At 35.4% G+C, this 25,389-nt stretch overlaps 1 protein-coding gene across 8 annotated transcripts in view; it reads right to left on the reverse strand.

The window, feature by feature from the left end:
• The window catches only part of MCF2 (MCF.2 cell line derived transforming sequence), a 125,532-nt gene that overhangs the window by 13,819 nt on the left and 86,324 nt on the right, over positions 1 to 25,389 (reverse strand). For 4 of the 8 annotated variants that reach the window (XM_054471507.2, XM_054471503.2, XM_054471506.2 and 1 more), the window contains 12 exons: positions 22,375 to 22,494; positions 20,338 to 20,529; positions 19,109 to 19,300; positions 17,708 to 17,879; positions 16,053 to 16,100; positions 13,137 to 13,174; positions 10,528 to 10,616; positions 8,540 to 8,606; positions 7,696 to 7,811; positions 7,508 to 7,577; positions 5,246 to 5,338; positions 1,230 to 1,322 (listed from right to left, as the gene is read on the reverse strand). In XM_054471507.2, coding sequence (XP_054327482.1) covers positions 1,230 to 1,322; positions 5,246 to 5,338; positions 7,508 to 7,577; positions 7,696 to 7,811; positions 8,540 to 8,606; positions 10,528 to 10,616; positions 13,137 to 13,174; positions 16,053 to 16,100; positions 17,708 to 17,879; positions 19,109 to 19,300; positions 20,338 to 20,529; positions 22,375 to 22,494 — 1,290 coding nt within the window. The remainder of the gene's footprint in view (positions 1 to 1,229; positions 1,323 to 5,245; positions 5,339 to 7,507; positions 7,578 to 7,695; positions 7,812 to 8,539; positions 8,607 to 10,527; positions 10,617 to 13,136; positions 13,175 to 16,052; positions 16,101 to 17,707; positions 17,880 to 19,108; positions 19,301 to 20,337; positions 20,530 to 22,374; positions 22,495 to 25,389) is intronic. The other 4 variants (XM_054471505.2, XM_054471511.2, XM_054471510.2 and 1 more) reach the window with 1 other exon arrangement.

The raw sequence follows: 25,389 nt of genomic DNA on the forward strand, positions 1-25,389 counted from the left end.
ACAAATAAGAAACCAGTTCTCAAGTTTGAGGTTCAAAATGGGCTCTTGAGCCTCTTTACTATTTGACAGAAGAAGATTTGACTGCAAAAGCGTGAATTTTGAATATGAAAATCTAAGATTCTAGAGGACTCGCGGCATAAGTTTTTCCATTAATGTACTAGATTATGTGTAATGCAGGTGGATATCAATGCATGATTTTCCTGTTGGAGACGAGCTATGGATCCTATAGGTTAAGAGCTGGAAGGGGCTATGGTTTAAATGTGTTCCCTACCCTATGTTCATTGCAGCATCATTCACAATAGCCGAAATATGGAAACAACCCAAATACCCATCGACAGATGAATGGATACAGAAAGTGCAATATAAACAAACAATGGAATATTATTCAGCCCCCAAAAATACAAGGAAATCCTGCCTTTTTTTTTCTTCTTCTTCTTCTTCTTCTTATTATTATTATTATTATTATACTTTAGGCTCTACGGTACATGTGCGCAACGTGCAGGTAAGTTACGTATGTATACATGTGCCATGCTGGTGCGCTGCACCCACCAACACGTCATCTAGCATTAGGTATATCTCCCAATGCTATCCCTCCCCCCTCTCCCCACCCCACAACAGTCCCCGAAGTGTGATGTTCCCCTTCCTGTGTCCATGTGATCTCATTGTTCAATTCCCACCTATGAGTGAGAATATGCGGTGTTTGGTTTTTTGTTCTTGCGATAGTTTACTGAGAATGATGATTTCCAATTTCATCCATGTCCCTACAAAGGACATGAACTCATCATTTTTTATGGCTGCATAGTATTCCATGGACTTAACACAAGATTCTAGCAATCCTTTCGCATTATACTAGGGGAGTGCCATTTGCATTTTTCACTAGGAAGGCCCCTATGAAATGCAGCCTCAAAACTATAAGAAATATTTGCTTTGTTTAGTTCTTCTTACAAATATTTAAAGTTCTTCAGTAAAACATTGTGCGGAAATCAACACAACTTGTATGAAAAATTAAATAGCTAAGACCCCAGATATTCTGAGCCTGATATCTATGCCTATGGCATTTGTAGCCACAGTGAATTGATGGAGCACACTGCAAAATCTGCCAAATCCAGCCTTTCCAGTCATTGAGCCTACCTATTTCTAGTGCTTCCTAGTAAACTATATCCTTTTTAATGGCTCTGCCATATCTGACTCAAAAAGTAAAGAAACAAACAAATGCTTCATATAATTACCTTCAACAGTAACTGATATTTAGTGATTCGTTGCACTGGTTTGAGTAAATAGGAATCCAGTCTAAGTCTGTGTTTTAACTTCCTTTGACATTCCTGTCATTAAAAGATAAATATCAATAAAATTAAATTAAGACATGTACCTGTGAAAATGCCAAGTGTTCATTGATTAAACCTAATGCCCCAATGTTTCTTACATCTCAAAGAATATTTATTGGAAAAATCACTGTTATAGTACAGAAATTATAAGACACAATATATCTGAAAAACTACCATAAACACTATTTCAGGATTGGAGAGGTAAACAATTTCAACATTTCAAAGATTTAAAAGTTTTGAAATATAAATTCATATTGATGTAGAATGCTTAAAAGGTGTGAAAGCAGGGAATGACTATAGATTAACATGATTAAAACATTCTTTAATATATTCAAGAAAATTCACAAAAGACCAAGCTCTACAAGCCAAGGCTCAGAAAAGAAATTGGTTGTGCTGAATACAAATCAGACTGGATATGAGAACAAAATTTTTAATATAACAAGAAAAAGCCCTCATCAACTGGTGCTATACTTCAGTAATTGGCCCATTGCCACTATAAATATAAGGGTCATGACGTTGGGTTCTGGGAACACTGTAGGGTCCCATAGTTAGGGCAAGATGCAGATATTTAGGATAAAATGTGCACAGAGAAAGTACAGGACACAAAGGGATTGGGGAAAAATACGCCTGAATAAGAACCATGGCTCTCCTCTGAATATGGGTAAAATCCAACATACAATCTAATTCAAATGAGAGTTAAAGATGGAGGACTGCTATTAGGTTGGTGCAAAAGTGATTGCGGTTTTTGCCATTACTTTCAGTGGCAAAAACCGCAGTAACTTTTGCACCAACTTGATACATGCATTTAGATCTCCTCACTCATGACAATCAACTAAAATGATGGAAAAGTTATTTTACTAGGCAAAAATCACAAAGTTATGAAGAAGGTGAGCAAGGGGAAAACTTCCGCAAAATTTGGAAACTGGAAACCAAACTTATAAGTGGTCAACAACTGAGCACACTGGACAAAAGTAGATGTCAAGTTGGTGGAGGAAAAAGCCAAGGAACAACTCAATTTATGTTATAAACATCTCCTCCCTGCCCTCCACAAAGTCTCAGGGATTATAGACACCAAGTACCTCTGAAAGTGGGAGGTAAAGGTGAGGTTCAAGAAAGGATGCCTGTTGAAAGTCTTTTCAAGAAGTAATTAGATAATAACAAGTGTTGGTGAGGATATGGAGCAATTAATACCCTCATACACTGCTGTTAGAAATGTAAAATGGTGCAGTAACTTTGGAAAAGAGTCCAGCAGTTTCTCAAAAAGTTAAATGTAGAGTTACCACATGATCCAGCACTTTCACTCCCAGGTATATAGCCAAGAGGAATGAAAACACATGTCTACAGAAAAACTTATACAAAAGCATTCTCAGCAGCATTGTTCATAATAATCAAAAGGTAGAAACAAGCCAAATGTGCATCAATTAATGAATGGATAAATAAAATGCTATACATCCATATAATGGAATATTATTCAACCATAAATAGGAATAAAAAACTAATACATGCTACAACATGGACGAACCACTGAAATATTATGCTAAATGAAAGAAACAAGTCAAACACAAAAGACCACATATTGTATGATTCCATTTATATGAAATGTCCAGAATAGGCAAATCTATTGAAGACAGCAAGTAGATTAGTGATTGCCTAGGGCTGCTTAGATTGGGGAAAAAAGGGAGGGTAACTGCTAAAAGGTACTGGTTTCTTTTTAGTGATAAAAACATGGTTGTACAACCTTGTGAATATAGTAAAACCACTGAATTGTATACTTTAAAAGGGTGAACTGATGGCATTTTAGTTATATCTCAATAAAGCTGTTACAAAAAGAAAATAAATGGCATGAAAATCTAAACAAAAGCAATAAGGCTCTCAGATAACCATACCACTTTGCACAGCTGGGTGCCTTCTCTTCCCTTCCTTTGGCAGAAAAATGGATGTTTATCTAGAAAGAGTAAAACACAGGGTCTATGGACTAAAGGATACAAGGTTCAACTTAGGGCAGAGTACCATATTGAAAAATATTCAAGTACTCTCCATGTTATATCTCAAACAAGTGACCCTCAGCCTTTTCTCCCAACTTGGCTACCACAACACTAGCATCCAGATCATTATACACAAGGTAGCAGTTCAAGGAATCTGACCAGCCTAATATAAATGCTCTAAAGATACAGGTATTTGGGAATCCCTTCAAGCAAATAGCTTGAGACAAATAACTCAACAATGAGGATCATGGTCAATAAACCCACATATGCCCTGGAAACTTCCAATGAGCTTTTTAGTGTTTACTCCTAATGTAAGTGGACAGACAAGTATCACCAGACATTTGAGGAGAGCATCAAAGATGGGTAATAGGAACCAAACAAAGAGAAATAGAAGAAAAAAAGCAACACGAAGACAACAGAAGCTGTGCAGGGAGAAGAAAGCCATTTTTAAAAGAAAAATCTATTATCATCTTTGTATAGATGAATGAAGATACTGAATTCATAAAATGAAAATAGAATTCTATTAAAAGAAACATTGAAAAAGCAGAAAAAGGATGAGGGCTCTTCAAAATTAAAAACACAATGGCAGAAGTGGAAACCTCAATAGAAGGACTAGAAAGTAGAGTAATAAGACAAAGAATGGAAAATAGAAAAGATAAGATAATTAGAGGACCAGTCCAGGATATTCAATATCTGTACAACAGAAATTCCAAAAAGAGAAAATCGAGACAACTGGGTGGAGGAAATCAAAGAAAAACTCCAAGTAAATTTGGACAGGAGGTTCCAAATTCAAAGTTATCACCCTAATACTAGCATAATGGATAAAAATAGTACCAACACTTGAACACTGAAAATAAAATAAGTTTCCATAAGCTTTCAGAGGACAGAAACTAAGTCACCTAAAAAGGAACAAAAATTAAAATGGCATCAGATTTCTGAATAGTAACACTGGAAGCTAGAAGACAATAAAGCAATACCTTCAAAATTCTGAGTATAATTATTTCTTACCTAGAATTCTATACACAGCCAAACTAGCAATGAAGTCTTAGGGTAGAATAAAGATACTTGCAGACACATACACTCTCAAAAACTTTTATGTACTGTGTACACTTTCTCAGGAAAACTACTGGAGGATGTGTTCCACCAAACAAGGGAGGTAAACAAGAAAAATAAAGACATGGCACCTAGGAAGGAGGAGAGCCTATGCAATAGACAGCTGAGGAGAATTCCAAAAATTATGTTCACCAAGACCCCCAAATGACAGCTGTGCAACAGGCCTAGTGAGTCTAGACAAGCAAGACAGAAAACCCCAGGAGATATTTCTTTAATAATATGAAATTCAGAGAAAATAGAATGTGTTTAAATGTAATAAGAAGAGATTTTTGTAACTCCCACATCTGGGAGAGGTTGGGGTAGAATAACAATAAGTATCTAGAAAACTGAGTAAAAAGACCATTGCAAGACAAACACAAGGGAAGGAAAAGCAACCCTATTATACCACATGATTCATCTGAGCAAAGAAATTACGTAGTCTTAATTTAACACTGTATATCAATCTAACCAAAATTACGATATGACTATAGTGGAGATTTTGAACGAAAAGAAGTATATTTGTATATGTGGTAGTTGGGTGGGTGGGGGTGTGTGAAAGAGAGCTAAATCTTCATCTTCCATAGTATAAAGGATAAAGATAAGCATGTCATTTGGAGCTATGGAGGTAAATACCAAAGGACGTAGCTAAAAGTGTTGAAAGTGTTTGCCTCTGGGAAGTTATAAATGTGTTTGTGTGTGTTGGGGGGGAGGGTGGATTTGCTCTTTAACCCATATACGTATATGCACATGTAACGTACTTAAAGTAGAAAATAAATTTATAATTAAGAAATACCCCAATATCTTCCAGAAAGAGTATATCCAATACTTGAATAATTACCGTACCTGGAAAAATGCGCATTCTGAATACTTCCTCCAAATTGTTTCTGATCTGGGCTTATTCTGACAATATTTTGCATACATCTGAAAATCATCCTTCTGTGATAAAAAACAAATTCAAATGTATTACTAATTTGTGAATATGACTTTTGCCATCAAGAAAGGCTAAACAAGAGTGTAACCAAGCATCCTAGGAAATGTGGCCTAAAGGGCCTACTGTACTAGCAGCTGGTCAAAAGCCTTTTTTATATTCCAAGAACAGCATGCCCATTGCATCTGGTGGGAGGACACATAATTATCTAAGTAATATCAGAACTTCCACTTGCCAAGCTTGAGGCTTAGATGGAGCCTTCTCTGTCTGAACTATAAAAACCTACTTTTTGCATAACGATGAACTAATAGGGTGCCAAGAAATATATTCTGTTATTAGTCTCTTGATTCCCTAGTGAATGAACTTGTAGCTGACTTCCAAGTTAGAGCTTACAGTCCTAGGTTCATCACTGGGACTTTATCATTGTAGCATAATCCATTTAGGCACTTACGTAATTCTCTTTCCCTGGTATCCTCTTTCTCTGACCCTCATGATTGGGCTACCTCCTACTCATTATTTAACATTTATCTCATGAGTTATCTCTTCTATACAACCATTGTTTATACCCCCATTCTATGTAAGACGCCCCTCTTCTGGATTTTCCCAGGACCATTTGCATATTTCAAATCTAATGCAACTCATCTTCTACACAATTAATAATTTCCCTGTTTTTATACCTAAATAGATTTGGGCTTGGTATCCACATTATCTGGCACAATGCTTGGTGCATAGTAGGTGACCAGTAAATGGTTGTTGAATAAATAAACAATTCATCAATAAACATTTATTAAACCACAACTGGTTGCTAAGAATGCCGCTAACCTAATGAGAGATACAACAATATATAGGATATGGACTCTCGATCTAAGGGCTTTCCATTAAGTTTGGGAGAAAATTCACGTATACATGTAAAGGTGCACAAGCACAGTAAACATAAAATCTCCAATGAGTAGGATAGACATTATATACTATGGAGTCTAAAGGAAGGATAAACTGCTATTGCTTGAGGAGGTTGGGAAAGAATTTGGTCATAATTTAAATATGTTTAAAGTTAGAACATCTTAGCCGGGCACGGTGGCTCATGCCTGTAATCCCAGCACTTTGGGAGGCTGAGGTGGGCAGATCACGAGGTCAGGAGATCGAGACCATCCTCGCTAACACGGTGAAATCCCATCTCTACTAAAAATACAAAAAATTAGCCAGGCGTGGTGGTGGGCGCCTGTAGTCCCAGCTACTCGGGAGGCTGAGGCAGGAGAATGGTGTGAACCCAGGACGTGGAGGTTGCAGTGAGCCGAGATCGCACCACTGAACTCCAGCCTGGGTGACAGAGTGAGACTGTCTCAAAAAAAAAATTAAAAAATAAAAAAATAAAGTTAGAACACGTTGAGCAAGGTTGACACACAGTTCTTTCTTATCCTTATTCTCTTCTCATTTCGTAAACACTTTCTGGGATAAGACATCTATTTTGAAGCTTTCAACAATCACCTCTATTGAATTAACTCTTAAATCAAGACAAAACTGATCTTTCAGGAAGAAGAGAAACTACATAAGCAGAGAAGCATACACAAAAAATATTCTAAAAGAAAACTAATAGAGGAGAGTATGATCACTAACCTGGGAAGTCAATTGTATTAACCATACTCGGGACACAGAGGAATGGGCCTCCCTAAATGCCTTTGTTGAATGAAAAGAACTGACAGCTCTCTGTTTCTGTGAAGTTCCTGTGATAGATGCCTTGATGGCTGAAAGTCAGACTAGATCCAATTCTAAAACTTTACATGTATTTTAATAAGACAAATAATAAGGTGTTTTTTAGGCAAAAAAAAAAAATTAACCAAGCCCCAGATGGTTTTGTTATGATGATCCCAACTCTTACATCTTCATAGCCAGGATGGTCCCTGGATTACTAGGATTACCCAGGAGTCAGTGTTCAAGAGCTGAGCCACTGAAGCATTTGATACCACAGAACGGAATGGGTATTTTTATGCTCTGGATATCCCAGTGCATCCATTTCTGCAGCAAAACTTGGTTTGGTATTAAATACTTGCTGGAGTAATGTATCTTCTCCAAAAACATAAAGACATAAAGTACCTATCTTGTCTCCAAATCTGTTCTTATAAGTGAGTTGCTATTTTGGTGGTGCATATTTATATATTTTAAAAAATAATTTAACTAACCCTTTCCAGGAAACAAGGTCCCACTCTTTCTGGAGCATGAGCACAATTTTCCAGGCTGCTCAAGAAAATGCTGTGAAAATTTCAGAGAAAAAAAATTACATGATTTTATGTGAAATATAATAAACTCGTAAAGAGAGCACTTTAAATAGTTTTATAAAAAATAAATATTCAATTCAGCAATTACATACTTGTTATGGAATTCATATATTTCTGCCATGTTTCCAAAGAGAATGTCCTTTTTATTTCTCAGGAGAGGTGGCATAAGATCAAACATCTCTGGATTATCCATCTCCGCTCTATAACCCTACCCAAAATAAATACATTCATGCATTTTAAAATAATTACATGCACATTTGGTTGGGCTACTAATGGTGTAGGTACAGCAGAATATTAAGGGATTTGATGGTGAAGTTTTTTGAATTTTATTTCAATTTTAATTCAATTCAAATCTCCTACTTCCCAAAGTTATCCATGACCTTTTTTTTTTTTTTTTTAGAAGGCAGGACAAGGAAAGGAAGTCAAATTTTCCAGTCAAATAGGCAGAATAAAGTAATAGCTCTTTGGCCTTCAGAGTAGCTTGTAGTGTAGGAAACAAGATAGAAACCAAGATAAAAACATAGATTACAGGTCATCAGCTTCTCCTTAAATTGGCAATACGTGTTTAGGTTTTTTCAGACCAAATTAATATCATGACATTTTTGTCAAAAGAATATTTTATCCCATTCTCAGTTTTTTACATCACAATCTCTAAATAGCACCCTGGGAATAATTGCAACAATTGGCTGTATCCCTAAGAGTACATTTTCTCTTCTGTAATAAATTCTGAATCAATCATTCCCATTACTGAGGGAGAGCCTGAATGTGCACGTTTAACCAACATGCTGCATCAAACAATAAAAGAAATGCCCACTGCTGCCATATGACAACCAAGGAAGAAGACGGAAGTAGAAGATTGCCCCTAAACACTTTCTAATGAATGTAGCAAGGTATCATTTGGGAAAAGATAGGGCAAATACAATTTGAGTCGCTTACCAACAAAACAGTATACAGTTCTCGAACATAAACTCTCTCGGTCTGTATCAGTTCATTTAGTACGTGGCTAAAATGAAAAGACCATATTTATCAGTTATTTTATTACTGAGATCTATATTGCAATGTTTCAAGTATTATCATCATGAGAAGGTAAAAATAGCTAATGCATAGGAATTATCAATGGTTTTTGTTTTAGCATCAAAATATGAAACTACTTTTATGGTTCCTAGAATAAAAACTATATATATAGTCTTATGGGTGGTTTTTTATTCATTATATTTATATTCATTTTATATATAACATATATATATATACTGCTTTCTTTCATATATACATATACATACATATATATATATGCTCAAGGGTTACTATTAGCTTTAAAGAACTTTATTTCTAACTCACTGAGATTAGGAATAAATTTACTAAAGACTCACAATAACTATTCCTAAATGTCTGAGGTTTTTATTGTTTTGGGGTAGCACAGTTTATGAACTTTAATACGCTTTTTTTCCCTAAAAAATAAGTATTAGCATTTTAGGCACTATTTTTCCCTTTTCCCAGTAATGTTCTGAAATTTTCTAAAGAAGGCAGTAGATTTTTTTACCCTGGTCTCCCCAAGTGTAGGTCATATTTATATTTCCGTAATGTATATATATATATTTTTTGAGACGGAATCTCACTCTGTCACCCAGGCTTGAGTGCAGTGGGGTAATCTTGGCTCACTGCAACCTCCACCTCCCGGGTTCAAGAGATTCTCCTTCCTTAGCCTCCCTAGTAGCTGGGATTATAGGCGCTCACCACTACACCTGGCTAATTTTTGTATTTTTTGGTAGAGACGGGTTTCACCATGTTTGTCAGGCTGGTCTCGAACTCCTGACCTCAAGTGATCCGCCCACCTGGGCCTCCCAACATGCTGGGATTGCAAGCATGAATAACCACACCCCACCTGTTTCTGTAATAATTTTGTTTACTGTCTCTGGAAAATAAAGTATATTTTCCTTTCAATGTGATTTCCAATTGACATCATATTTAAAACTCATTTCCCTAGTCCCCAGTATAAGTAACCCATTTGATTTAACTTATACATTTGGCCTTTTTTTCTTTTCTTTTTGCATATTAAAGCATTTAACATTTGAGAGTCTTACAGTATATATATGTGTGTGTATATATATGTATCTCATACATACATATGTATACATACAACTTGCTGCAAAATGCTTGCTAATTACAACTGTAATATAAAATTAAAAAGATGAATATTCTTATGTCTAGAATATTAATATACCATTATAACAGTGAACAAAACAATTAACATCTATAAAATAACATCGTATCAATCTGTATAATCCTTTGTAATTTTTGATGTACCACTCTATTCATTTTGTATACCGAAATTTGCTGAGAATAGATCTTAACTGTTCTCACCACAAAAAAAATGGTAACTATGTGAGGTGATAGATGTGTTAACTAACTTGATATGGTAATCATTTCACAATATATACACATATCAAAGCATCACATTGTACACTTTAAATATACATAATTTTGTCAATTATATGTCAACAAAGCTGAATAATTAATAGATAAGCTAATTACCATGATTTGATCATTATACATTGTACACATGTATCAAAATCTCACACTGTATTCCATAAATATGTACAATGATTATGTGTCAATGAAAAATAATAATAAAGCTTTTTTTAAGAATGATAAAAACCTCCATTTTATTTCAGTCTGGGGGAAAAAAAAGAAGATACCAACATTCTGAAAAAGTTTAGTTAATTTTCTTCGAATCACATAAACAGGCCATAGGTTGGCCAGGCCTAAATCCTGGACTTCTGACACCTAAACTAGTGCTCTTTTAATCACACCCAGTAAAACCCCATTCTGTGAATTCAAATTTCTAATCACATTGGCCTTGAACACTGAACCAGACTCCCACAGTTAGATGTGTATGTGAGTTTATATTAATAAATAAAGGATACTTCTTTAAAACATCCAAGCTATTGCCATTGTCCAAACTGGAGGATTGACCAGAACTTCTCTTCTCCTGACAATCATGCACCACTTCAATCTGAAATACAGAAAATAAAAGTTAAATTAGCACCTCTGTAGGTATAATTCTTCTTCAAGGTGATCCAGCTCAAATTAAGTTTATTCTAGGTCCTAACTCTGAAGATAAACTGAAAAATAAAACTATGATTTTTTTCAAAATAACTTTGATACGTACTAGTAAAAAGTGATTTAAGTTGCCTAAGAAAACAGATTTAAGATACTAATTAGAACTTATTTTATGTATTAACTCTTTATTTATTTGGCATTCTTGGAAAATAAGGTTGATTCATAAAAAGTTAATTTTCTAGATAACTAAAGGGTATTCATTGAAGAACCAAACATCTTTTTAACCATAGTGATTTTTGATGGAAACCTTTCTAGAAAATATTACATGCATCCTTGAATTATTTAATCAAAGACACACGACATAACTGATCCTTTTCCTTTTTTTTTCTAAGATCTGGGGCAAGCTAGAAGATCCTTTTCTTAATGATTCGATGGCATCATCATAAGCTTGAATATGATAAAATCTAATGATGTGCTGCAGGGATACCTGCAGAACTCTATTCTTTCTTGAAATAACTGTAACCTGTACATCTCTGTCTCTACTCCCTGCCACATGTTAGTCGCTATAAGTTGCCTCCCTAATTCTAATAAAATTGCCTTATTTTACAGACTCTAAAGGACTTGGACTGGCCTACCGAGTCAACTGCAAAAGATTTGTGATGATTATTTCTTTTAAGAAGCATTTGAAGTGTATTCCTGGTATCCAATCTCAGCTGTATTGGACAGCTGAGCTTGCCAAAAGCCTGACCTCCAAGTACATGTAACATTTCTTTGTGACAACTAGAACCCAAAATGAAGTACAGTATCTATCAGCTAAATATTTCCCCAAAATGTGACCTACTTATTACAAATGAAAGAAACAAACATGTATTACGACTTTCTATATATTAGGCATCCACAGTCCTAGGTGCTTAACACATATTATATTTAATCCAAACAGCATTTAGCAAGCAATGGCATTCTTTTCCTCATTTTAAATATGGGAAAACTGAGGCTCAGAGAGATTTTACAACATGTAATACTACAGAATTTGGCATTCACCCTGTTTCTTTCTTGAAACCAGAGGTTGTGGCTGTACAAAATAATAACCAGGCCTCGTATATCAGTATAGACCATTCACTAGGCGCTATTAATTATATTAAAACTTAGAGCATTATCATATGCCACACATGTTCAAAGTGCTTCACAAATATTAGATTATTTTATCTTTAACTCCATGATGACAGTATTCTATTTTTATGCTCATTTTATATATGGAAACTGAGTTCCAGAGAACTTACCCAAGTTTATATGGCCAGTAAGTGATGGAACTGGGATTATAAGCCAGGAAGTCTAGTTTCACAATTTGTACCACTATGCTATATTGCCCCTTAAAAATATGTTCTCATCTTTATTTACCACAAAAAACACACGAAGAAAATGTGGGGTCTTGGGGACTGGGAGCAGTGGCTCATGCCTGTAATCCCAACACTTTGGGAGACCAAGGCAGGAGGATCACCTGAGGCCAGGAGTTTAAGATCAGCCTTGGCAACATAGCAAGACCCTGTCTATCAAAAAAAGTGTTAAAAATATTAGCCTGGCATAATGGCCCATGCCTGTAGTCTAAGATACTCAGGAGCCTGGGGTGGTAGGATTTCTTGAGCCCAGGAGTTTGAGGCTGCAGTGAGCTATGATCGCACCACTGTAGTCCAGCCTAGGCAACAGAGCGAGACCCTGTCTCAAAAAAAAAAAAAAAAAGAGAGGAAAGAAAATGTGGGATGTTGTAGCTATGATGAGTCTACTTCTTTACAGATATCAGATTATCATGGAAAACTGAGAAGAACAGAATCTTGTATCTAACAATAAGTAAGTAGATTGGGCACAGTGATGCACACCTGCAGTCCCAGCTACTCAGGAGGCTGAAGTGGAAGGGTGGCATGAGCCCAGGAATTAGAGGAAGCAGTGAGCTATGGTCACCCCTGTGAATGGCCACTGCACTCCAGCCTTGGCAACATAGTGAGACCCTGTCTCTAAAAAAATTTAAAAACAACAACAAAAAAGAATGGATATCTTTTTAGAGCTAAGAGTTAGCCTCTGCATGGTCCATTAGAACCTGTCCTGTGTGCTTCATACTTGTAGAACTGGAATGCTCATGAAAGAAAGTTTATTCTGCACAAAGGTGCAACGCTTATTCACGATTATTGAAGTGATGGTGGGTGGTGATAAAAAGAAGCTGGAACATATACAAGATGTTCTACAGAAATGATTCTAACCTTGAGCCAGGACTTGAGCAACAGCTCATACTGAGAAACCGGCATATCTGGGGATATGCCAGTAATGCAGTGAAACACAATGCAGCAGCAGCTTTTTTTCTTTTAAATAGTCTTTCAAAGACACAATATTTGTCCAGTGAATGAAAAATATGGTTTAAGGCTCATACCAACTCTGCAACTAAAGCAATAAAGTCAATTTTGAATTAATTAATGATATTTACTTTTAAGTTGCTCTGATTTTGTCTCCAAGTCTTCTTCCCTGGTAGAGAAATGTGAAAGAAGAATTTCAAACCAGAATTAAAGTCAGCACTTTTAATAGAAATACATATATATTTATTAAATAACTTGAGTTAATATTCCAATATGGTTATATTAGTATTTTAAAATCACACTACAGAAGATAATGTTTGGTTGGACTTACTCACATGATTTCAGCTTCTTATTGAGCATGATTTTGCTATGTATTCACCCATTCTCTCATTCATCAAACATTCACTTACTTGCCAAGCATTGAGGTAGGTGTTAGTGCTCATAATTATTTGCAGATTTAGTATTCATTCTGACACAAAAACATTTAATCAAATTGTAGCTCATTGATTAACTCAATCAAAAAGAATTTTGAAAAAAATCTAAGTTTAATCTACTAATTAGAGTGTCTACACTTATTTGGCACTTTCTACATATTGAGCACTGTTCTAAGAGCTATGCATATATCTCTTTTTTAATACTCAAAATCATCCTAAGAGGTAGGTAACAACTTCTATCCCTATCTTCTAGATAAGGAACTAAGGTTAATATCTTGTCCAAGAAGGAGAGGTGGTATTCAAATTCATATAATCTACTCTCAGAATGTTTCTAACCACCATATAAACATTTCCAAAGCATGATAAAATGTTAAACGTGTCATCAAAATTCAAAGCTTTCATCTTTATTTTTTAAATGTTTAGTTTAAAAAGGGTGAGCCACTGTATTACTAAGCGAAGAATCCAGATGTTCCTACAAAGCCAAAGGCATGGTCCAACCAAAGACTAGATTGTTTAGATCCTAATTCTCAGGGCTGCTGAAAAGGCCATTACTCACACAGGCTGCATAAGACTCCTCTCTCCACGAAAGGAACAAACCTTTTGTCCTTCCCTTCTCAGCAGGAGCCAGTGACAGGCACACTCAGGAAAATGAAGGGCTGCTATGTTCTCTAGACTCCATACTTCACTTTCACTTATTAAAATATATCTTCTATCTAAACTTCAAGTTTATATCATCATATATGTAAATATATATTAAACTTAGTGGGAATTATACAAAATTAATTTCTCAATGAATACTAATATGCTCCACTTCAAAGAAACCTGTTCTACAGAGATCCAAACTCATTTCTAAAGGTAACTTAAGAGGCAATTATTAGTTTTGCCAATTAATTATTTGCAAATACATTAAGAGATACAAAATAAATATATGCACAACTTATGAGAAACACATCTTATTCTTCAAAGCAAGGTAGATGTATTCATTTTTAACAATATAAATACATGCAAAATGATTGAGCACCTACACCATATGCTAAGCTCTGTGTTTGGGGATACAAAGATGAACTGCACACAGTTTCTGCCCTTACAGAGCTTAGTTTAGCAAGAGAGACAGAAAACAGGCAATTCCACTAAAGCCAAGAAGAAATTTGGGGGTACTTGTTATCACACAGCATGAACACCTAAGTAAACAGGGGTGCAGGGAAGGAGGAGATCTGGGGAGGAAAAGCTTACCTGAAGGAAGTGGCCTAGAAATAGGAAATCTGATGGAGGAGTAGAAGCTAACATGTGGGAAAGGGAGAGGAAAGGAAATAGTGTTCTAGAGAGAGAACAGCGTGTGTAATGTCCACAAAGTAAGACACCTAAGAAAGGGAAGAAAAAGTGGGCAGGGTAAGTGGAAGAGACAGAAAGACTGTCACAGTTGCCAAGGCCAGGATGGTGTTAGCTCGGATTAGGAAAGTGGCAGTAAGGATAGCAGTGGGGATGAAAAAAAAAAGTGAATGGATTCGAGAGAGATACTTAGTAGGCACAAATCCACAGGATATAGAATTTTTGACCAATTAGAGGTAGGGCATAAGTGAGGAGGAATCAAGGTCCCAGGCTGGGGCAACTGGGGAAATCATAGTGCCATTCACCAAGATGAAGAGTAGAAAGATTGCAGGAGAGATGAGTTAATCTGAGGTATGTTGAGTCTGAGTTGCCTATGGGAAATTCAAAAAGGCAAATTATAAACAGAGGTCCAAAGCTTAGAAGAAAGGTCTAGGCTAAAGATCCAGATTTAGGAGCTCAAGTCACATTTTACATTTTATTCCTTGCTGTCAATATCTCCCATTCTCAATAACTACACTCTATATTCAATGTTAATTCTACAAATATTTATTACATCTTGCTAAGTGTCAGGCCCTGTGCTAGGTGCAGAATTATATTTGATGCAAAAAGAAAAAAAAAACTAAAATAAAAGCAAAGAACAAAAAAACAGTTTGACTCATTTTTATGAGAAATTAATACTTACGTTTTGAGTTGACCAAATTTTATATATTGGGCTTAGCAATTAAAAGTCTTAAGAAATTGTTTGGAATGGATTGTTATAATCCCTATTACTCACAGAGCAATTAGGTAAAATGAACAAGGTTTGTAGCATAAATAATGTTTTGATTTAATTTACAAAGCATGATGTATAATAGATAAAAACATTTATCCATCCATGTCACTTATTTATTAAGCTGCCTTCAGCCTCATAAATACATTAGGCAGTCTCGAACTGAAGCAAATCCAAGCTACGCCTAACAAAAAGTTGGATCATGAAGTATCTTAAACAAAAGAAAGCCTGATTCATTTTAGCATCGCCAATTGTTTTTCTTTATTCTTTTTGGGGAGTCACTTTATGAAAGACATTGAGTTTAGAAGCATAATCTACATTTTATATAGTCATTTTCCAACGTAAGCATAATACAAAGAGAATAATGGATGGTTATTATGAAAAACAGGAAAAAGTTGCTTGCAGGTAGAATGCAAGAATGAACTGCTCCTGTTTTTAGATGCCAAACTGGTTTTTCACATGTACACAAACTCAGAAAAATGTATTGGCAAAAGTAATATAATAAAGATGGGTACCTTGTGAAAAAAGTTTACATGCTTGAAAGAAAGAGTATCCAACTCCCACTGCAGAAGGAAATTGTAACGCCATTAAATAAGAATATCAGAAATGAAACAATACAAAATAAAATATGCTAATGAGTGACTAATGACTTGCATGGATCTGTAACAGTCTCCTCAAAACTCCGTTCCTCAACCCAAGGTGTACCACTTTAAGAACCTCTAGGAGGAGTTGAGATTTTAGAGGACAATTAAGCAAGCAGCTTTAACCAGAGGAAAGGACTAGTCCAGTTTATCAAGTATTTTTTTATAGTCTTCAATTTTTTTCATCCTATCTTTACAATAACCTGTTGGAGTCAGTAGGTATTATCGTCCTTATTGTCCAGGTAAGGAAATTGAGGCTAAAGAGGCTAAGTGAACCATTCAAGGACACACAGCCAGCACATGGAGCCAGAAATCTAACTGAGATCTGTCTTCTGCTCAAGAATATCAACCTATTTCAGTTTTATTCTCATAGCTATCGGGTTTTATCCCCTTATTGTTTTTTATTTTGTTATCTTTACTCTTTTTCCAGTAGTTTTAATATTCCTTGTATCTTTGCTATATCTTTGATATTGTATTTAAGACATTGCTTATAGTTTTATTTGTAAATATATTTATATATTTCATAAGTATTAAACATGTAACTTTCATAATCTTAGCCTAGTTACCTGCTTTCATCACCTTTTGAAATTCTGATCCATGCTAGATATAAGCTATTATTTTTATGCTCATTTTCCTTGGCTCAAGCCTTCTCTGAATTCCAAAGCAGTTCTCCTACACTAATGAAGCTTCTGATTCTATTTAGATCAGACAGACCAAATTTACTCCCATCTTCACCCATTCTACTTACTTAGGGCCCTAAAGACCAAATTACTCTCCTCTAAGAAGCCCCAAAGGCAGCTCAAGGGAACCCCTGAGCCACCCATATCCAGAGTAGTTCAACACATTATAAGGATAATTATTATTTCCATAGAACTTAGAAAGGAAATAGATCTTACATGGATAAAACTAGGAGATTAAAACTAGAAAATGAACTCTGTAATAGTAAATTACCAACAGAATTATTCTATTTAACAGCATTTATTTAGAAAAGGCAATCCATTTTATTATCTAAGCCATTCACTTACTAGAAGCTTATAAGAACCAAGTCATATTTCACCACTATGCAATATATTCATGTAACAAAACTGTATGTACTTGTACTCCCAAATTTATACAAATAAAAAGGAACCAAATCATTGCTTATCTAGAGTAGCAGTAAATATGTGTGTGTGTGTGTGTGTGTGTGTGTGTGCATGCACACGTGTATACTAGCTTCATATACTTTCCTTCACCTGCTGAAAAAAAATGCAAGTTTGATGCTGGTAAAATTTTCATACTCATTTTCAAGGCTGGAGTACTCAGTACTGAGATGTTCACAATTCCTTGTACTGTACTATATTACTACTATGTTTTAGTACTGTACAATAACCTCAATCTGACTCTTGCCTTGCACAATATAAATATGACCAAAGATGCTAAAGTGAAATTTTCATCTATCAGCATTGAAGAATAAACTCAGTATTTACATCAAGAGTAACAATATAAACAATAACAAGAAAAAAAGAGACAGAGAAAGTAAGACATTTTACCTTGTTTAGATGAAAAAAATGGTGCTCCAGATGTGACCAAATTTTCAGGTGTGGGTACCACAAATTGGATTGGCCTCACATGCTTATCTGCCAGGTTCCTGAAACCAGCCTGCTGGTTCTCAAATATACTTCGAATGTTTTCAAGCTTGAGTTGTATAGTCTTCATTTGAACCTGCAAGTTGTATAAGAATTATAGGAAATATTTTCTGAAATGAGGTCATTACAAACCCCATTACATTTCTCAGACTCAGATGGTCAAAAAAATAATTTAGAGTTTAAAATATAACTACAAGACATTTAGAAAAATAACAAGACAGATTAATGTATTATGTTCACATGGATATAAAACCAAAATCTCAACCAAAACAACCTGAGGGAAAAAATTACCAAGAAGCAGTCATGAAATTGGTCACTGCATAGAGTGATTTGCCCTTCATTTGTTCATTGGCTGAATCGGATAATGGCTGGGAAAGAAGGCATATTGCTCTTTCCTGTTTAGCATAAGAAAGCCACCAAGTTATAAAAACAATCAAATGAATAACATCGGTATAATATTTTGTTACATTTTACCCTGTAGGACACTCTTGTTATAGTCTTCTATGTTGCAGCAGGCTCCTCAGAGCCACCAATAGATAATGCACCTTTGTACCTCTCCTAGATGCTTTGAGGCAGCTAGAGCTAAGCTTGGTTGTTTCCAGAGAATCACTTGGCTATTGCCATGACTACATTTCCGACTTCCTGGGGCATCCCCTAGGATATTCCGCTAAGCATGGATCTAGATACTGCTCCAATCTTAGAGTCAACTACACATTTTAGCAGCAAATAGCATCACAAATGCTCTTATCTACAATGTGGAAAATCCTTCATGTCATTTCCAAGGGGGCAGTACTGAACTAACCTATAGCTCTCCACCCTGTTAACACCAACTTCTGCCTGCTCCTCCTTCTCCAAGAAGACCCAAATCCTATCTTTATGCTTTCATTCTCAAACTGAGTAGGAAAGCAACATCATCCACAGAGCATCTGCTGATGGTCACTGCAGCACAAAGGAAAGATGTTTGGGGTAAAGTGCTCTTGACATGGACCCAACATTCTATTACAGAAGAGCTTTGGGCGTTTCTCCAGTGATACACAACAAAATATGTGTGAGAACACCTAGCACATAAAAGAGTTTTAAAATAATGGATTTGGAGCTCAAAAAGGAAATTATTCTTCATTATATAGCAAACATATGCCTTTGAATTATTTGATGCTTGACAGTGGCACTACTATCACCTCTAAGAGGACAATGTAAGTGCAATTTGACCTAACGTCAGCTGTGAGGTAGTAAAACTCCTCCTATCCACAGTACTGCAATTATAATTTTCTTTAAATATTTATTCGAAAATAAAAAAGTCTCTACCTTAAGCTCAGGAGATAATATTACATCAAATTCATACTGCAGTGTTTCAGGTTCATAATTTATAAAGGGTAGAGCCATTTCAAGAAAATTTTCAATGTCTTGGAGGGCTTTCTGAGCATCTTCTTTAGACTGAAACTTATCTATTTCCTGATTAGCTAGAAGACATTCCCCTTCATCACAGCATTGACGAGCCTGGTAAGAAAATCAAGAAGAAAAAAAAACATGAATTAATAAAGAGAAAACATATTTCTCCAATAAGTGAGTGGTTCTCAGCCTCTGGCTTCTGTGAGTCAGAAATGATTTCAGAGCTGTTAAAAGAAAATAAAGATATCTGGGTTCTGCCCCCAGAAATTCTGATTCAGTAGCTCTGGGCCATAAGTTGGGCATTTATACTTTTACAGAGCTCCACAGATATTGCTGACACACAGCCAAGGTTGGGAAACACTGCATTTATTTCACAACAACTAATTTATTCTGCAGCAGGAGTCCGACCATTTTCTCAACACTAACACTTTAGTTGCATGTTACTTTTCCAAAATCAGTAACTGAAATATGAAATTCTTAGAAAAATATAAAGTGTAATACAAATGCTTAATGATGGCTAAGGAGAAGAATAAAGTTTCCTTCCCAAAGAATGAGATGTAAAGATTAAAATGTTTATGTTCAGATATAATGTCTGTAAGTGATACCCCTATTTTATATTCCACTGCCAACACCAGGTCCATATGGCGACCTGTCAATTCATTGCCTAATCGTGAAAAGGGTCAAACCCACAAGCCATGGAGGAATATTTTCCAGTCACTGTTTAATATTTTATTTCTGTGCTATGAAATGTGAAAGGAGTTTCAGGCTTTAGCAAAATGCCCCCCAGGCTTTTAAAAATGTTCCAAGTACAAACCATCAACAGTGGAGGCTTCAGAGATGTACCCAAAATACAAAGGAAGCCATTACTCCACAATCTCAATATTTAGAACAAAGGGCAAAATTTGAACTGTATTGGATCTTTCATGAATAGTTCATTGGTAGATGGATGAAAAAATCATAATCAAACTCAGTCCTTCAGACTTCTTACAAATTTAATTCCAAAGCTATACCAGTCCCTGACCATATAACCTCTGAGAAGATAAAAAGTATTCCATGCAGCAGAAGGGCAAGGTGCTTCAGGCTAGCAGGACCTGGAAAAAAATGTGTGTTCCTTTTCAGAAATGGATCATTTCCCATTACACTACCTGCTGTAGGAGTTTATGCATTTTGAAGGTCCTGCTGAGTTGTATCCGTTTTGCTTTTATCTCATTAACCAAAATATCAGAAAGGTAACGTAGCTCATTGCACCTCTGGCAGATTAAATCAAGTGCATAATGGTGATTTGCTGCAAGCTTGTGTCCATGTAATATCACAAACTGGGCCTTTGATAATAGCTCCTGATTGTAACAAAGAAAAAAAAATAATGAATACATGACCTCTGTTCCTATAGAGTAAAAAAGAAGAAAATAATTAAGAAGCAAAATGTTTGAGCAAGAAGGATACATTGCCAAAAAATACAATTTGATGTCTACTTAAGGCTGCAAAAAAAAAAAAAACTCACAGTTATAATACTTAGCTGCAGCAGTGATGTCATTAGAAGCTCATGCGTTTCTGGTTATAGAAACTGAAAATTTCACATCACACCCAGAATGTGGATGAGATTTTTTCTCCTAATATGTATGGATTTAGAATAGAACCACCTATATTAAATGAGGTATACACACCAGCCAAATGTATTTCATATCATCTCAGCCTTAGAAATCTCATCAGAGTTGTCATGTACCTGGACTACTTCACATACCTGAAGTCACAGGGTTTCTATGTCAAAAAATGACCTTTAGTGGCCTTGCCTCCACTCTGTCAACTACTCACTCCCCCCAGTGTAGAGACTCGAACATAGTAGGGGTTCAAGAAATGTTTGTCAAAATAAAATAAATAAAACTGAAACCCAGAATGAGGAAATGACTGGCCTCTCTATCTAGTGGGAAAACCAGGTTTAAAATGGAGAGCTGTTGTCTAATGGGTATACAGTTTCAATTTTATAAGATGAAAAAGTTCTGGAGCTGTTGCACAACAATGCAAATTTACTTATCACTACTGAACTGAACACTTAAAAATGATTAAGATGGCAAATTTCATGTTATGTGTTTTTACCACAATTAGAAACGAAAAATTATTAAATGGAAAAAAATTAAGTCTCCCTTAGTTTCCAAACCAGTTTGCCTCCTCTTTCTACTATACCATAGGGATATGTAAATTGTCCCATGATCACACAGATCTACAAGCATAATTCCAGAACTAGCTATCATAACTGTTGCTTCTTCAGTATTTGTTTTCACATACTCATGGTTCACCCATAAATCTGTTTGTATGCTGAGAATTCATCTTAAAAAGCGTGGCCTTGCTCTCACATAAAAAGCATGGCCTTGCTCTCACATAAAAGCTAAGAGTTTTTTAAGTATTAAAGCCATTAGTCCAAACTTTAAGACTAGCAGGGATAATGAAAACTGCCCCTTTTGAGTGGTTACTATATAGCCCAGTGTTGTGCCAGGTGCTTTATATACATCTAAATGAATATTCACAATTGCTCTGCAAAGTAGGTCATTTTATCCCCAGTTTACAGATGAAGACACTGAGGATTAGAAATCAATTTACTCAAGGTCACAGATAGTAAGAATAAGTAGAAACGTCTATGTGAGTCTCCATTTGGTTAAACTGCATATATCCTAAAGTGGGCATTTAAGGAATTATGGTCTTGTATGTTCCCGTCATTTCCAAGCACCATATATCATTCTTGATACACATTTTTCTAGCTTCTCCAAAATAATTTATGCCCTTGTTCTTATTGGTGGGCTTGAAACAGTTCACGCCATTGTCTCAGTGACCTCCTTTTACAGCTAACTACATGATATATCTGTAGTGTCACCTCTGGCCTGCATTGAACAAAACAGAATATAGACCAATATAATTGTGCCTAATATACAGAATGTTGTTGGGAGGAAGGCAAGGGATAAAAGACTACAAATAGGGTACAGTGTATACTGCTCGGGTGATGGGTGCACCAAAATCTCACAAATCACCACTAAAGAACTTACTCATGTAACCAAATACCACCTATACCCTAGTAACTTATGGAAAAATAAAAATAAAGAGATTAATAATAAGGGTTTATACTACCCACTCCCGCCAAAACATGACTATTATACTGTACAATATAGCAAACATCTAAAACACAATCTTACCTGAGAATTTTCATCTAAGTTTTCCAATTTTTTTATTTTTTGTTTTACTTGAGCTATAGTCCCTGTTACATCAGCCAGTTCTGCTTGTTGGTTTAATAGAAATTCAACTTCAGTCACAAGCTAAAAATAGGAAACAAAGAGGTTTTAAAAACATAAAAATTATTCCCTTACGATCAAGTTTTATACAAAATGCTTTTAAACAAAAATATCGACATGGAGAAATTACACATATAAAGAATATTTGGTTATTTTATTCACAGAAATAGCTATAATCTGTTAAAATTTAACCTCATAGATATCAATGTGTACTCATGATGTATAAAAGATCACCATGTACATGTGTAGGTTTGTATATGAGGACATGTATTTGCATAAATGTATACGTGTGAAGTATGTATAGGTATATATACATTTGTGTGTGTGTGTGTGTGCGTGTATATATATATATATATATAATATATATATATATATAGCAAATATCTAAAACAAAATCTTACCTGAGAATTTTCATTTAAGTGTTTTTTTCATCATTCCCCAGCTCTCTGGTGAATTATTCTAAAAGCAAAAGCCCTCCGGAAGCAATAAGCATATCTCCCACCCAGACCTTCGTCTTTAATACCATTTCCCAGAAAAAGAAACCAGGGCTCCTCAAGGAAATAACTGATTCCAGGGTTGAGGCAGAATAGGTACAAGATGAACTTGGAATATATTTTTATGCCAGAAAGTAAGAAAGTGATTTATTTAAATGTTGGAACATGTCACAAGGACACAGCAGCAATTTGAAACACCAAAATAGTCAAGAACACTAATAAATTATAAACCATCAAAAAACTAGGAATCAGAAAAGAAGTCAAACCATCTTTCTTTGCTGACAACATGATTCTATACCTAGAAAACACTAAAGACTACCAAAAGGCTCCTAGAATTGATAAACAACTTCAGGAAAGTTTTACGATACAAAATCAATGCACAAAAATCAGTAGCATTTCTATACACCAATAATGTTCATGCTGAAAGCCAAATCAAGAATGCAATTTCATTTACAATGACCACAAAAAGAATAAAATACCTAGTAATACATGTAGCCCAAGGAGGAGAAAAATCTCTATAAGGAGACCTACAAACACTGCTGAAATAAATCATACATGACACAAACAAATGGAAAAAACATTCCATGCTCATAGATTTGAAGAATCACTATCATTCAAATGGCCATACTGTCCAAAACAATCTGCCGATTAAATGCTATTCCTATCAAACTACCAACAGCCTTTTTCACAGAAGTAGAAAAACTATTCTAAAATTCATGTGGAACCACAAAAGAGCTCAAATAGCCAAAGCAATCATAAGCAAAAAGAACAAAGCCAGAAATAACATATTACCCAACATCAAACTATACCAAAGCAACATAGTCCTGGTACAAAAAGACACTTAGACAAATGGAACAGAATAGAGAACCCAGAGATAAAGCCACGCACCTACAACCATCAGATCTTTTACGAAATCAACGAAAATAATCAAGAGGAAAGGACTCCCTATTCAACAAATGGTGCTGAGATAGCTGGCTAATCATATAAAGAAGAGTGAAACTGGACCCCTACCTTTCACCATATATAACAATTAACTAAGGATGGATTAAAGATCTAAATGCAAGACCTCAATATACAAGAATCTTGGGAGAAAAGCTAGGAAACACCAATCTGGACATTGGTCTTGGGAAAGAATTTATGACTAAAATTTCAAAAGCAATTTCAACAAATACAAAAATTGATACATGGGACCTAATTAAACTAAAGAGCTTCTGCATAACCAAAGAAGCTATCAACAGAGTAAACAGAGAACCTACAGAATGGGAGAAAATATTCACAAACTATGCATCTGACAAAAATCTAATATCCAGAATCTGTAAGGAACTTAAACAATTCAACAAGCAAAAAACTAATAACTCCATTAAAAAGTGAGCAGAGACATGAACAGATACTTCTCAAAAGGAGACACACAAATTGCCAACAAACATGAGAAAATGCTCAATATCACTAATCATCAGAGAAATTCAAATCAAATGAGATACCATCTCACATCAGTCAGAATGGCTATTATTACAGAGACAAAAAGGAACAGATGCTAGTGAGGCTATGGAGAGAAGGGAACGCTGATATACTGTTGGTGAGAAAGTAAATTAGTTCAGCCACTGTGGAAGGCATCCTGAATATTTAAGAACTTAAGACAGAACTACCATTTGACCCAGCAATCCCATTACTGAGTATATACCCAATGGAAAATAAATCATTCTATCAAAAAGACAATGCAATTGTATGTTCACTGCAGCACTATTCACAATAGCAAAGACTTGGAATCAACCCAGGTGCCCATCAGTGATGGACCAGATAAAGAAAATGTGGCACAAATACATCATGGAATACTATGCAGCCATAAAAAAAACAAAATCATGTCTTTTGCAGCAACACGATGCAGCTGGAGGCCATTATCCTAAGCAAACTAACACGGAAACTGAAAACCAAACACAGTATGTTGTCACTTATAAGTGGAAGTTAAGCATTGGTTACACGTAGACATAAAGATAGAACAATAAATGCTGGAGACTACTAAAAGGGGGAAAAGGAGGAATGCAAGGGCTTAAAAACTAACTATTGGATATTATGCTCACTACCTGAGTAACGGCATCATTCACACCTCAAATCTCAGCATCACACAGTATACCCACGTAACAAACGTATATGTGTATGCCCTGAATCTAAAATAAAAGTTGAAAGTTTTAAAAACCAATGAGTAAAAAATCTTTGAATCAAATAAAGAAATAAATGGAGAGAAGGGAAGGCTCTTGCTTCAGTAGAATGCCTAGTGTGGACTGATAAATGTGGACTGGACATGGGGGTTGAAAATAATCATTATTTTGCAACCATCACAGCAAAGATTTGTCCAGGCAAACATCATCAGTTGATGCTAAATTTACGGGGAAATTTTGATGAGAAGCAGGATATTTGCATAACCTTA

The sequence above is a fragment of the Pongo pygmaeus genome, chromosome X, assembly GCF_028885625.2.
Source record: "Pongo pygmaeus isolate AG05252 chromosome X, NHGRI_mPonPyg2-v2.0_pri, whole genome shotgun sequence".
In the NCBI taxonomy this organism is placed as follows: Eukaryota; Metazoa; Chordata; class Mammalia; order Primates; family Hominidae; genus Pongo; species Pongo pygmaeus.